At 36.5% G+C, this 15,928-nt stretch overlaps 2 protein-coding genes across 9 annotated transcripts; both read left to right on the top strand.

Annotated features, from left to right (window-relative positions):
* The first annotated feature begins 754 nt into the window (after nt 1–754).
* Nucleotides 755–10,067, top strand: ccdc86 (coiled-coil domain containing 86). Its single transcript, NM_001145359.1, has 4 exons — nt 755–1,403; nt 6,069–6,198; nt 6,929–7,003; nt 9,710–10,067. Exons 1-4 carry the CDS (start codon nt 895–897, stop codon nt 9,845–9,847), a joined length of 852 nt encoding a protein of 283 aa, NP_001138831.1. The 5' UTR covers nt 755–894; the 3' UTR covers nt 9,848–10,067.
* A 3,856-nt stretch (nt 10,068–13,923) lies between these two features.
* si:ch211-217k17.10 lies at nt 13,924–15,928 on the top strand. 8 transcript variants are annotated; one of them, XM_087236442.1, is made up of 4 exons: nt 13,924–13,962; nt 14,432–14,496; nt 14,618–14,789; nt 14,935–15,928. In XM_087236442.1, exons 3-4 carry the CDS (start codon nt 14,763–14,765, stop codon nt 15,316–15,318), a joined length of 411 nt encoding a protein of 136 aa, XP_087092568.1. In that variant the 5' UTR covers nt 13,924–13,962; nt 14,432–14,496; nt 14,618–14,762; the 3' UTR covers nt 15,319–15,928. The 8 variants fall into 8 exon arrangements, with proteins under 8 accessions (XP_087092568.1, XP_087092567.1, XP_087092569.1 ...); XM_087236441.1 differs by having other exon boundaries at nt 13,924–14,015; XM_087236443.1 differs by having other exon boundaries at nt 13,924–14,056.

Below are 15,928 nucleotides of genomic sequence, written 5' to 3'. Positions count from 1 at the left end.
AGAATCATTCTTTAGAGTCGAGTCTTGAAGCAAATGAACTAGTTCAAAGAGTCGATCTGAATAAGTCATTCACAAATTGAATCCAACAACTAGACCAGGGGTGCCCAAACCTTTTCTTATAAAGGGTCACCAAAACCAAACTGTATTACTTTAAATTCGCCATGAGTAAAAGAAGGTCGCTGGTTCGAGCCTCAGCTGGGTCAATTGGCATTTCTGTGTGGAGTTTGCATGTTCTCCCCGTGTTGGCATGGGTTTATTTTCTGTGCTCCGATTTCCCCCACATGTCCAAAGACATGCTGTACAGGTGAATTGGGTAAGCTAAATTGTCCGTCTTGAATGTGTGTGAATGAGTGTGTATGGATGTTTCCCAGTGATGGGTTGCAGCTGGAAGGACATCTGCTGCGTAAAACATATGCTGTATAAGTTGGTGGTTCATTTCACAGTGGCGACCCCAGATTAATAAAGGGACTAAGCCGAAAAAAAAATGAATGTTTCAAATAATAAATGAGTGAGGGGGAAAGTTATGCTTATAAGTCTCCATGTGTTTTAAGGCGTGTTTATAAAAATTGGACGTCTTAATAGGGATTTTACAACATTTAAAATTAAATGTTAGTAAAAAGTGGAGAGATAGGGATAAAGAAGACTAGATAGATCATCATACATTGTAATCACTAGTCTTGAATCTTTGAATCGATTCATTAATCGACTCGCGAGAAATGATTCAAACATCCATGACTAGTTACTCTCCCAACCACTAGATGATGATGTCGACTCTCTGTTGGACTCTTGTCCTTTCTTCGACTCTCTAGGAAGCACTGGAGAGATACACGTGTGTTTCCGCACATGTAAGGATTGTATTAGTTCATATATTTCTACGTTGACACGACCCCAAAGATGTCCACATGTAAAGAATCAGACGGAGGCGATGCTGCGAATCTAGAAGGATCCGATAATGAAGTGGATTCTCCGGTTGTGAGTCGCACACGGAGCGGTCGCAGAATACGGACACCCGCGGCCAAAGCCCCCGTCCGCAGGACCAGAAAGTCAGTAGTCCCAGAAGAAGCGATAGACATCCATGAGGAACCTACAGAAGATGCTAAAACTGACCAGAGCAGTTCATTGACTGAAGCCGCGTGTCCAGATGTAAATACAGCTGCAGCAGCAGAAGCAAGTCAGGAGTCTGCAGTATCAGATAATGCACTTTTAATCGCTTCAGATCAGACCAGCGAGAAAGAAAATGTCGCAAATAACAAAAATATAGGATCCAGTGGTCCAGTTAACCCAGAGAAAGCGAACAAGGCCAAAAAGAGGACTCACTCTGAGTCCAGTGAGAAGAAAAGCAACGTGGTTCCTCTGGGAAAACCCAAATCTGGAAGAGTGTGGAAGGACAGAAAGAAGCAAAGGTAATTTATATGGTCACCATGTTTATTTTACTACAGTTTGTATTAATAGTAAACAATACAGTTAATTTCACTGAATAAAAATACCAATGTAACATGTGAATAGTTTCTAGTTATAAATAAAATGTTAAAGCAAACTGTACTAATAAACCAGTATGAATGAAATGACAACAAAACATTTATAACTGAAACCATGTAATGGGTTGAAGTTGGTTTTATATTCCCACGTTCATTCAGTGTCAACTTGTGATGTACTCATTATATTGTTTACCATGGTACCATTGGGTCTGAAATCACATGTTGGCTTCAAATCAACAGTAGCATTATTTATTTGACTGAACACTTTGTACTTTCATAGTCTTTGTCTTATAATATGACCATTGACCATTTATGTGAAGCTGCTTTGACACAATCTACATTGTAAAAGCGCTATACAAATAAAGCTGAATTGAATTAGAAATGGCAAAGACTACTTTTCTGAATGTGTAATTTTAAGGAGTAAGTCAGAATTCGCAAAAATAAAACCAACTTTATCTCAATTGGTCAGATAATGGTTTGTTTACATCCCAGCAAGCACTTAACATTCATTATTGAGGTAAAGTTGGCTTAATATTAGCTCATTCAGACTTTCTTCTTAATAATGTAATTTCAGTAGTCTTTGCAATTTTGCAAATTCTAAATAGTGACATCACATTAGCAGCCAACGACTATCAAAGTACAAAATTAAATAATGCTAATGTTGTTTTCAAGTCATACTTGCATGTAATTTCAGACCAAATATTCAAAGAGTGTGGTAAACAATATTGGGATGTCCTAGCATAGCATGTCACAAGTTGTCATTGAATGAATGTGCAAATATAAAACCAACTTTACCTCAATCCATATGGTTCCCTTTTAGATTGAGGTAAAGTTGGTTTTTATATTTGCACATTTGTTCATTTTTGAACAGTGACAACTTGTGACACAGTCCCTTTTTTGTTTGGTCTGAAATCACGTGCAAGTATGACTTCAAAACAACATTAGCACTATTTATTTGACTGTAAACAATGTTGTACTTTAATAGCCATTGGCTGCTAATTAGGGATGCACGATTAATCGAAAAAAGGTCTCGATTCTCCCCTACACACGAATCAGCCAGTTACGATACAGCCAATTATATTTTCAAGTCCAGGATAGAAGCGTATATGCGGTTGCACAAGACTTCACGTTGTTTCACATACGTTGCTCAGCAACATGGACACCTCTAAATGGGGTTAATAGTGTCACATTCTGTATTTTGGTATAATTCACCCAATATGTCATTTTTGTCTTCATGTAATGATGTATTTACGGCCATAAAATCACACATGAGATAGCGCACTGTTTGTTTACTACCAAGAGGATGCGCGCGTTCCCGCCATTCACTTCTACTTGAGTGAACAGAACCTGCATAGGCTGTGAATAATGGTTGATAAAGTTGTAAATAACGTTCAGTTTGTTGAGGTAAAGGCTGCCTGAACATTTAAATATTTTATTAATAATAATAATCACAACACTGATCTCAAAATGACAGCAGCCATGACGTGAGCGTACTCAACAGTGAAAAGCAAAAGCGAGCACATCATTTATGATCATATCACGTTTTAGAGTTATGATTATGACAAGCATGTTTTTTCTTTCATAGTCAACACAAAGTGTTGTGCATGAAAATAAATGTTTACAATGTCAGTACACTGCTCTAGTCTATATAAAGATGAATATAATGCAAAAGGGAATCTGATAATGACAAATGTTTCATTTTACCACTGAAAAAATGTTGAAATGATGTTGTCAATGACAAGCACATGTCTCAAACATAATAGTTCAACTTAAGAATTATGAATAGTTGTATTCTGATGTCTTCACTTTACTGGGAATTAACAAACAGGACAACTTTAAATCCTAAGTCCACCAATCCAAGTCTATACAAAATATAGCATTTTAACCAACAGTAGAGCTACACATAGGCCTAATATTATAATTGTTTATTTACCATATGTTTGAGAAGAAGCAGTAATAACGGCCTACCCATATTACCCTTTATTTTACATCTACTGAATCGTGAGAAAATCGTTATCTTAATTTTAAGCAAAAAAATAATAAAAAAATCATGATTCTCATTTTAGCCAGGACAATTTAGAATTTGCGAAGACTACATTGCTGAAATTAGGTTAAGGAAAAAGTCAGAATGTGTGAATATTAAGCCAACTTTTCCCCAATCCCATTTCAGTCCCATTTGGTTTGTGCACATCACATCAAACACTTAAACTTGCACCCATATGGTTCCAATTTATTAAGCCTTTGTTTAATTTTGATGACCAAAAGATAATTTTCTGGAAATGTTCTCTGTTATTTAATAAATTTCTTAGTTAAAGTTTTTCTTAGTTTTTTTTTTTTTTTACAATTCTATTTAAACCTAAAAGAAGACATCCCTGAATTGTTTTGCTGACCTCCACTGTCAAAAACAATACTGGTTACTTTCCATATTTAAGCTGAATTAAATTAACTTTGAGTCATTTGAACTTAAATTAAACTGACTTAAAGCAGCTTGCGTGACTTATAAAATGAAGTTGGAACAAGATTAACTTGTACATAGCTAAAAAACTATGTTGTCGTGACTAATTGATTATATAATTTAGTTTTTTTACAGTCTAGGCGGAAATGTTTATATAAAGAAAGTTGGCAAAGCAATGGAGAATGTCGAATGTTGGCTTTTTTTAGCCAGTGGTTTTCCTAAGAACCAGGGATAGGCCTTTTGTTCTGTATCATTGATATAATCCTGTGTTGTCATATATCAGTCTGTATTTTGGCTGATGATCTTATTCATTTAGATCAAACATCATTAAACAGTTTAATGGCGTTGGCACAGGTCACCTTTATCAGGCTTGCGGTTCCACTGCTAAAATGCAACCAATTGAACTCTTTTTGGTGTGCATGTTTTAGGACAAAGTTTAAATCGATGTTATAGGTTGTTCACATATCATATGAAAAGCATTTCTCACAAAACAGATGCTTTATACACATAAGTACTTCTGTATAAATGTTCATTACTAACCTTTCTATGAACATGATTTGATTATCTATGCAGATATAATCAGGCTGTAGTGTAAAATAGCCTACTGTAATGTCTGCAATTATATAAAATAAATAAATAAATGCAACATATATGAACACATACAGACCCTTACATTATGTTAGCAATTACAGAAAATCTTCACACAGCAGTCATTTAGTCCTTATTTGGGTTCAAAACATTCGCAACATAGCCCACAGTCAGTGCAAACCTCTCATTTGCATCTTTAAGGCTGATTTATACTTCTGCGTCAAACACCGGCGTATGCTACGGCGCTGACGCATAGCCCTTCGCCGTGGCCATCGCCGTCACTGACGTGCACCTCTCAAAAAATGTAACTACACGTCGCAACGACGCGTAGCGTAAGCTCTGTGATTGGTCGGTTTGGTAGCGCTGACGAGTCTGGGCGGGACTGAGAGCCGCGCGAGCGATTGTTTACATGTGTGGAGTCCCGTGAAGGAGCTCCGGATGGAAAGTTTTGTTTTGTGTTTACCTCATAGTTAAAGTTGTTGCACGTCCGCCGGTTCCTGCCTCAAAGTGAGCGAGTTTGAGCCCCTTGTACATCCCGGAAGTGTTCAGGAAAAGCAAAAAAAGTAGCGAAGAAACTCGACACAGAGGAACATTTACACCTCACTGCCAACTAGCGTTTCGGAAGTGTTAATGCAGACCGACAGAGACAGCGCGCAGAAGTATAAATGCACAGCCACGTGCGTTGCATGCGCCGTTGGTTATGCCGGTCAACTGACGCAGAAGTATAAATCAGGCTTTGAGCTTCACCAGCACGTGTAACCTCTGTTAGAAAGTAATTCCCTCATTCTGAGTTCATAGTAGTCCAAAAGGTGTTAATAATAGTTAAACATTGCACTTTTACATGAGCGAGTGACGTATCTTTTTGCGTTCAGCTGCGCGTCTAGCTCCGCCTTTGGTACCTTTTTGTCGTGCTATGTACCCTTTGCAAAGGATGCCCAAAAAGTGGTACGGTGCACTTTTAGGTACCTTTTGACAGTGGAAACGGCCATAAAACTGTACCGAACCATATTGTACCATACGGTACGAAACGGGCCATAATAGTAAGTTCCCCACTTTAAGGTTCACTTACCTGCTCTGTTTTGTCTATATACCAGGGCTGCATGACATTGCAGTATTTTGTTTTTCTGCTATTTATTTTGGAATAAGAATATATTTTCACCAAATGACTTGAGTCGCTCTATTTGAGAAGAATTCAGGGACAGAAATTGAATAATCAAATGTAAAATTGCTCTACATCGCATTTTCATTGTATAAATAATTCAATACAAATATTTTTTATTAATGTTTCAAATGGTATAGTCCCTTGTGCCTGAATGTTTTAAACTCTCTTGATATACTCATACAGTCACAGACCTTAAAACATGTAAATGATGAACATTTGCTCCATTATGGCCTTTTTCTGAACTCTGGCTCCTGGTCAAATATAATTCCAATTCAACATTGCAGATCTTTGCAATATGTCTGTTGTCGATGCGTACATTGCGATATCAATGCTAAAGTGATATATTGGCAGCCCTAGCATTTACTATGTCTTATTTGTTTTATAGGTTCTCCGCTCTGTTGCGAGACAAACCTCTGTGCACATCATGGGAGAAGAAGATGGAGGCCAAGAGAGAAAAGCAGCAGGTCAAGCTGTACCACCAACAGCTGAAAGATGAGCAGGCCAGAGAGAAAGAGGTCAGATTCTGCCATGACTTGTTTACTGAAATTAATGTTGTCCAACACTCTCGTGTCTAAGGGTTTCCTTGCTTGTTTTGGGGGAAAGCATTTGGTATCACATAGCAGGGAACTAATGTCTTCTTGTTACATACAATATTGTTCAGAAATAGCCTTTGCACAGCTTTTAAAAAAGTACAGTAAAACTAAAATATTGTGAAAAAAATATTAGAATTTAAAATAATATATGTTTTTTTCCTAATATAGTCATTTATTCCTGTGATTTAATGCTGAATTTTGTGCATCATTATTCTCCAGTGTCTCATAATCTTCCAGGAATCACTCACACATGCTGATTTGGTGCTTTTTAACACATTTTATAATATTACTATTATTATTAATGTTAAAAACAATTGTGCTGCTTAATGTTTTTAGATGTTAGGATCGATTTAAAGTTTAAAATTATTGCATTTATTTGAGAGAAAACTTTTGTTATATAGAACAGATGCCTCTATTGTCACTATTTTTTAAATGTAATGTGTTTCTGCTAAATATTAGTGTCCATTTCTTTTAATTGATGCGTTATATAAGCAGTAAGAAACAGAAAGCTTGTGACCTGTAAAGAATGCCAAAAGGTTTTTCCCGAAAAATGTGATTAACTTTCAGTTTAAAATGGGTAATTATTATCTGAAATCACGTGCTTTTCATTAATGTATTAACCTTTTTTTAACCTATTTACCTATTTTTGCAGGAAAAGAAGAAGAGGAGAGAAGAGCATCTGAAAAGACGAGCAGAAAATGAGAGAAAAGCAGAGATTGTGCAAGTGGTAAATGCAGAATGGCTTTTTATCTTCAGATTTTTATTGTTTCTCAGGCTGACCTCAAGTTAAAATACTCAAAGTCGATTAATCTCTGTTTATTTAAGTCATTAGTCGACTGATTGCATTTTTACAATATTAACTTTTTTAATAGCAATAAAGTTATTAAAAACAGTGTTCTGCATTCCAGGTGTACTAAACCACAATAATAAAACATTTAGAATCTAAATTAAGGATTAAAACTGATTTAAAGTGAAAGTTGCTTAAGTTCATGCTATGAACGTGTCTGAGGAAAAGAATGTAAAGACATTTAAGTAATTAAATAATCAAAATCACAAAATACAACACATTTGCATACATCACAACTTATTAATATACAATGCAAGAACAAATATAAAACACCTTTTTTAACTTTTTTAACCTTATTAACTAAGCCAATAAATTAACAAATATGACACAAACTGCAGAAGTATAATCTAAATAAAAAATTCGACATAGAGAAGTCAGGTCATGTTGGCATAAAAGCTGTTTTGGTGCAAACAAAAAAAGTTTTAAAATGTTTTGTGAGTATTATTGTCATTCATTTTGGACTTATATCTTACCCTGTCAAAATGAATCCATACTTTGGAATGGTCAACTAGGGCTGTGTGATTCATTAAAATTGGATCGAAATTGCAATTTAGACATTTCTAAATCACCTGACAGCACAATTTTCCTGCAGAATGGTATTTGAACCAATCATAACACAGCTCACCTAAACGGCGCAAGAACAGGAGACTGAATAGCCTGCATATACAGGGATAATGCGTTCAGCACGGGAGGACTTAGTGACAAAAAAAAGTCAACTGTGGTGTGGGGTTAAGTTACTTTAGAAACAGGAAGGCCGATGTATGGCAGAACAATTTGTAAGTCAGTATATTGCGCCAGAAGCGAGTGGAAAGTGTCAGCGCATCTCCTCCTTCAACATTTTTAACATGCTTTGTGGGAACCATCAACCATTTTCTCAGGAGATGACATGCACACCAGGCATACGCGCATGTGCCGTTCTCAATAGCCACTTTCACACATACAGACCTTTCCGGAAAATTACCAGCAATTTTCCAGAAAGGTCTGTATGTGTGAACAGGCCCTTTTAGAAAATACCGGTAAATTTGTTCCAGCAATTTTCCAGAAAAAAGAAGTTGTAACATTACCGGTAATTTGCGGGAATGCTGCTCTGATCTGAACGCAGAAGGAAGATTGCCGGAAAGAGCGCGTACACGTCTAGAACGTGCTGACGTAAGACGTCTACTTTAGCCAATCAGAACACTTAGGCTCATTCACGTAAGTGCAGTTTATGAAATTAAAAGCCTTTCAATATTTTCCAGACGCATTTAGCTGCTTGATGTTAGTCAGATAACGTTTCTGTTCATTCTTAAAGCCAAATGTATAAATAATATCGGTAAAATGCTTATGATAAGCCGTTGTTTGTTTACCTTTAAGCTCTGACATGTGTGCACGTAAAGGAGCCAGTGAGCGCCAGCTCACACACATAAGTACATCTCGACATGCCAAAGTGTTCCTCCATATGTTTTCATCGAAGTTGTTCACAATACTGATCCATCCACAGAATATGTAATGTAGTCAAATGTTTACAAATACAAGCGCAGCTGTTTATTTCTGGTTAATGATGTCAGAATTTACCGGTATTTTGGAATGGATGTGTAAACCGTCTTTTCTGGAAAAATTCTGTAACGTCCGTGTCTGTGTGAACAGCGCTTTCTTAATTTACCAGTAAAGTTGTTCTGGAAATTTTCCGGATATTTACCAATATCACTGTGTGAAAAGGGATAATATGTGCACGCAATCCACGCACCTCCATTAGATATAATGGACTTGTGCGCGCAAAAGATGTGATTTGTGAACGTCTTATTTCACAGCAGTGTCACAACGACGTTTATGATCTATACGTGACAAAACAAATCTGTTTATATAAACGCAACTACTTCTGATATTTGGTCAAGCAGAACATCAAAGCCTTACTTGCGCGCTCACACACACACACACACTTGTTTTACCATAGGTCTGTTTTCGAGACACATTACAGGTCTTTGATAAAGTTATAATTGTTTTTCTTTTGAAATGTTTCAGATTCACGCTGTAAACACAGATTCAGTCAGTCTGTGACAAAATCGTGAGTAAAATCGAAGTTGCAAATTGTCAATAAAATTACGGTGGTTTCTTTTGCCCATATCCCACAGCTCTATTGTCAACCCGACATAATTATTAGCACTTTTTTAAACTTTATTACTGACTTTAAAGAAATCTTATTTCGTCTATTAATAGAAGGAAACTGTACATGTTTCGTAAGCCGCAGTCACTAGAGTTTGAGCACTATACTGTGAAGGGGGCAGGATTAAACAAGATGATTAGACATTTATAGAAGCGAGTGATTGGTCTATATTTTACATTTCTGTAAAATATTCTGGTCATGTTTTGATATCGATTGATCTGGCGCAAACACGGGGTGTGATTTCACAGCTCACAGTTCACCAAGCTTGTACTTTCCAATGCTGCGAACTGCGAAACTTGTCGCACAAGCTTGCGATTTCTGTCTGTCGCATTCGCATATGTATGAATGAAGATCTATGGGGCTAAAAGTGCAGTGTGACCGCAGCTTAACGCTGCCACATGTTTCTTTATCTTCCTAACTCTCTCCTGTTTTGTCTATATCAGATTAAAAATACAGCAAAGATCAAGAGGATGAAGAAGAAACAGCTGAGGAAGATTGAGAAAAGAGACACGCTCTCCATGGTGCAGAAAACACCCCCTAAAGTCAAGAAGAGCACAGAGAAAACCACCAGCAGCTCCTAGAGAATGTCTCTCTACAGATGTGTGAAAATCTCCTCAAACATCGACATGCTGAAATCTTTTGTGGATCAATTCAATATGGAGGGCTCATCATCTTTGATCTGTGACTCAAAGTAGACCAGATTATGTCAACCATTGGGATAAAGCAACACACTGAGAAACTCGAGTCTGATCTAATGTCTGTACAGCAAGTTTAAACGCAAATAAATGTGTGTTGGTGTAACCCGTTTCCGGTCATCTTTTTAAGAAATATATCTGAAAATGCATTTCCTAAATCATATAAAACTGTTTAATTTATAATTCTTATATGTTAAAGAACTATTTTTGTTCTCAATTAATTAGTTTTTTTTAGTAGAAGAGGTTTCATTTTCAAAATTGGCACACATCCAGGGGATTTTCCAATTGCTTTGTAAAGTTTTATGTGACAATATTTATTATACTCTGAAATGCTTTCATTATCAGTCTCTGTTGATTTTTGAACACTGAGGTGACGTGATCGGTATGTTTCTACTGTGCTTCTTTATAAAATACTTTCCGCCTTCACTATTTATAGTTGAATGTCAGGGTTTAGTTGGCAAAGGATATTAGTCTGACTGGTAAGATTATTTGAAATGCATTTCAGTGGAGAAACTCATTTAACATTGGTCATGATATTTTGCTTAGATTAAACAACATTAAACAACTTTAAGATTCTGTTCCTCATAAATATCTAAGTTTATTTTCAGGCTCAATGCTAAAGGTTTTGAAATCCAACACGTAAACGTTGGCAGTGTGTCAGAAACTATACAAACACTGCTTGATCTGTGCTGGTCAAGATTGTAATATCATACATAATAGCAATGACCTATTTCTAGAGTTATCAAGACAATTTTTATCTGGAGAGACTTCAAAGAAGTTATTTTTAAATGTAAATTTTGTGAAAATATATATTGGAAAAATTTTTTCCAAAAATAGTATAAAAAAATGAATAGTTTTTATTTTATTATGCGCATTATTTATCAACTTTATAAATAATAAAAAAATGTTTTATTAAACTGGAAGAGCCCCAGGCCACCCTCACATGTGCGGTGGCTGAAAGATGTTTCGTATATTCAAGCTAGAGAAGATTAGATACTCCCTTCAAAGACAGAACATTCGTTAAAATTTGGAAGCCCTTTTTTTTTTTACGTTAAAACTTTCTATCTGAATCTAGACTGATCACCTTTGCTAGCTCTTGACAATAAAATACATAAATTTGTAATCTTTCATCACTTGAATTGTAACATTAAGATTGTTGCAAAAATGTAAACATCTGCCCAGCATTTAGTTGTGTAACTGGGTATTATTTAATAAAAAAAAAAAAAATTTCATTATTTTAACATTTATTATTATTTTCTATATTTTCTATGTTGTTTGTAAAATGTAAAAATGTTAAAGAAATCATTAATAATAATAATAAGTTATTGTAAAACGTTTGCAAATTATTATTTTTTTCGGCATTAAATAGCCAGAAAAGGCTGATATGGCAATAAACTCAAAATTCTTTCTCTCCCCAACTCATCTTCAGACCCAAGCACGTGTGACCACTCGACGTGTGAGGAGAGGCCCTCAAAACACGGTATCTGTTCACTACCATGAGCTTCTGGAAAACACCAGCCACACCGTCCTCCAGGTTCAAACAGCTGTTTCTCTAATTCCCGAAATCTTCACTGTATTCATCAATAATGGCGGAGTTGGAAACCTGATTCCTGTGGTTGTGCACACCACTTATACCATTGAGCAAATGCTGCAAAATGCTGGCCTAGGGAGCTTGAGTCTAGTCTTAAATGGCCAAACAGTTCATCCTCAGCAGAGACTTTGTGATCTCAAGGTGAAGCCCAATGCCAAGTTCATCTCCTACCGGATTTGCCATGGAGGTTAAAGAGACTTGGTTAAAGCACCTTCGTCTTGAAGAAACCCCCCCACCCAACCCTACTTTCCCTCCTTTCAAGCGGGCGTCACGGTGGCCAGCGATTAGCGCTGTTGCCTCACAGCAAGAATGCCCCTGGTTTAATTCCTTTCCAAACCAGACGGCATTTCTGTGCGGAGTTTGCCTGTTCTCCCCGTGGTCGTGTGGGTTTTCCCCGGGTCCTCTGGTTTCCTTCCACAGTTCAAAAACAAGCACTCTAAACAATTTATCCAAATACTTTAGCTAAACTCTGAGTACACCTTTTAGCATCCATATCTGACACTTAGATACAACAAGAAAGAGGGAGAGTCATCGAGATCTACCTGAGCTCAAACTCCCCTCTCGCCTTGCAAAGGGGGGGGGAGCCCAGGGCTTGAGGATCTTATAAGCTCAGGGCTCTCTCCCGGGACAGCACGCCAAACTAGCTTTATTATCAATCATCAGCTAAGTGTGAACTCTTGAAAAACAGAAAATATTTTTAAATAGTTAATTTGTGATATTCAAGCATTAACATATTTTAAAACATAAACACTACTGTTAATAAAAGCATCAAACCTGTCAAAATGATGAATATGATTTGCTCTTGTACATGTTTGTTTCAATAACTACAGTTGCTTATATTTAAAAAAGCCTGGCATGTGGAAAAGCAGAACATCTGAAAAAATGAGAAGAAAATCCGAAAAAAAAAGCAGAGATCGTAAATGCATAATGGCTTTTTTTCCCCTCCAGATTTCTATTGTTTCTCAGGCTGACCCCAAATAAATATGACTAATAAAAAGTCGACTAGTTTCATTTTTACAATAGTAGTTTAATTACTTGGAAGGTAATTAGAAAAATTGTTCTTCATTACATAACTAAACCACAATAATAAAGCATTTCAAATCTAAATTAAGCAATTCAAAAGTGAAAGTTGATTAAGTTCAGACTACGGATGTGTCTGGAAATGAAAAATGTAAGAACTGCCTGAATATTTAACTGATTTAATGATAAAAATAACAGTTACAACAAAATTTGCATAGATAACAACTTATATACACAATGCAATAATAAATATAAAACATTTTTTTTTTTTACAAAATTAACCAAGCAAATAAATGAACACACACAGCAAACTGCAGATATAGTTGGAAAAAATCTGATCTATAGATAAAGCTGCGGTCACACTGCAATTTTCTCGCTATAAACTTCCATTCATACACACATGAATGCGTCAGACCAGAAACGCAAGCTCATGCTACAAGTTTCACAGTTCACTGCATTGCAAAGTTCAAGCTTGAATTTGAGCTTGCAAAATTCTGTTGTATGGCCCTGCGAAAAGATGATTTGACATTTATAAAAAAAAGCCAGCGATTGCTCCATATTTAAAATTTTTGTTTAGAGAGGTCATGTTTTGATCCTCGATTGATCTCACGCAGTCAAATGATAAGATTTCAAAGGTCAGAGTTCACCAAGCCTAACCTTTGCAACACAGAGAACTGCGAAACTTGTTGCACAAGCTTGTGTTTCCACGTTAAGCCATGGTCACACTGCACTTTTCTCCCCATAGACGTCCATTCATATGTACGTGAATGCATTAGACCGGAAATGCAAGCTTGTGCGATAAATTTCTCAGTTCGCTGCGTTGGAAAGTTTAAGCTTGGTGAACTCTGACTTGAGAAATTGCATCACTTGACTGCGTAAGGCCAACCGAGGATCAAAACATGATCTCTCTGGACAGAAGTTCAAAATATTGAGCAATCGCTTGCTTTTTTAAAAGTCCAATCATCTTGCTTAATCCCGCCCCCTTTTCTTGAAGAGCTTAAAAAGGTCATGTTTTGATACTCGGTTGGTCTCACGCAGTCAAGTTATGCGATTTCGCAGGTCAGAGTTCAGCAAGCTTGAACTTTCCACTGTAGCGAACTGCGAAACTTGCCACATTACCTTAAATTTCTGATCTGATGCATTCGAGTGCATATGAATGGAAGTCTATGGGGAGAAAAGTGCAGTGTGACGGCTGCTTCAGTCTGTAACAGCCAGGCCAGGTTCTTCCCACTCACAGTCATCCCCATCACTCCAATTACCATCACCTTGACTTCTGATTAGCCCCACACCTGCATGTCATTCCCAGTCAAGACTCCAGCACTATAAATACCAGCACCTCAGTTCATTCAGTGTCTGACCTTGTCGATAGACAGAAGTACTAACCCGAGTGGTCAGTGATAGATTGTTTCCTGTCATCTCCAAAATATTCATCTCTTCTTCCTAGTGAGGTTCCCATCCGGTTGTCTGTCTCTCAGTCCCTCTGTGTAACTAACTTTATCTCCTTAACCAATTAGTCTATATCATTTGGTCCATCTCTATCATCCACTGCAATAGAATGTCCTTATAATGAACTCATATACTCACAACTCTGGTCTCTGTTGTCTTTCTGTGGCAAAAGTGAGGTCAAGTTGGCATTATATAAATTATATCAGCCATTGTGATTAAACAACACACTGAGAAACTCGCGTCTGATGTAATCTCTGTACAGCAAGTTTAAAGGCAAATAAATATGAGATGCTATAACTTATTCCAGTCAGCTTTTTAAGAAGAATATCTGAAAATGCATTTCCTAAATCATTTAATTGTGTTTAATTTCTGCTTCTCATATGTTAAAGAACTGCTTTTGTTAATGTTTTCAGTGAGAGAAGAGGTTTCATTTTGAAAATTAACACAAATGCAGGGGATTTTCCAATTGTTTGGAAAGGTATAATGTGACAATATTGATTACCTTGTGAAATGCTTTCACTATCAGTCTCTTAGGAGTTTTTTAAATGCTGAGGTCACGTGCCTGGTACTTTTTTTAAACTTTTTTTTTTTTTTTTAAGTGTAGTGAAGTTGACAAAGGATATTATTAGTCTGATCCTGATGTTTGGGCGGAGTTTGAAACTATGATAAAAGGAATGTTGCAGTAAGTGGAACAGACACACCATACAACACAGAAGAGCAGAAAGATTTCCTCTGTTAGACAGCATGGCTGCAGCTGATATTGAACGATTGGTAAGATTATTTTAAATGCATTTCAATGGAGAAACTCATTTAACATTGGTCATGGTATTCTGCTGAAATTTAACACCATTAAGCTTCATAATAAACTTTTGTAATTTATTGTAATATACTCATAAATATCTTGGTTCATTTTCAGGCTCGATTCAATAGGTTTCTGGATTTAAGACGTGATACCTGGCGTTGTGTCAGAGCCATTCCAGATGCTGAGCTTGATCCCTATAACCCACTGAAAAAGGCCATCCATGTCTCTCTCAAGGTTGAAAAGTCTGTTTTGCCGGATGAAAAATTACTCACAGTGAGCATCAACAATGGCCCAAAGGAAAAGAAGACCGTGGATATAGAGCGCACTAACACCGGCAGGGAAATGCTACAGAAAGTCCTAAAGCTCACACCAAAGCAGGTAGAGAACCTGTATCTGGTCTGCAATGGCAAAACAGTGCCGCTGGATCAGAAGCTGTGTGATCTCCAACTGAAGCCGCAGATTACATTCATCATCTGCCAAAAGTGCAATGGAGGTTAAAGAGACTTGGTTAAAGGTCCAGGGCTTAGTGCTTTTCTTTTTCCTCCCTTTTATTTGAGTTAGTTTGTATTCTCATGTTGTGGGCTGTTTCCTGGTCTTTATGTTGTTAATGGTCTCTATCAGGTTTGGAAGAATTTGACCTAATCACTGTAATAATGCAGCACTAGCTCTAAAATCAAATAGAAATCGATGTCAAATGTGTCATTTAAGCTGAAAGAAATCATATATATATTGTTTAAATCATGGTTGGGTTTAGATTAAATATGTACTTCAATGTTTTTTTTACTCAAAGAAAACACAAAAATGCTATAATTAGGAAGTAATTATGACAGTGTTTAAATTAGGTGGTAAAAATGTTATTGTCATCCTTTGTTTTGACTCAGTGAGGTTAACAGAGTTCCGAATTTATGTATTAAATTAATAGAAACTGTTTATAAATAGACGATTTGTGATATTCAAACTCAGACAAAAGCACATCAACAGATTTTAAAACACAAACACAACTGTTAATCAAAGGATTAAACCTGTCAAAATGATGAATGTGATTCGTTCTACTGTAAATCTGACACTTTTGCTTTAATAAACATTTAATCACTTTTATTTAAAAAAA

The sequence above is a fragment of the Danio rerio genome, chromosome 1 (genome assembly GCF_052040795.2).
Source record: "Danio rerio strain M-AB ecotype USA chromosome 1, GRCz13ab, whole genome shotgun sequence".
Taxonomy (NCBI): Eukaryota; Metazoa; Chordata; class Actinopteri; order Cypriniformes; family Danionidae; genus Danio; species Danio rerio.
The sequence above is the reverse complement of the archived record's forward strand: the minus strand, read 5'-3'. Positions and strand labels throughout refer to the sequence as shown.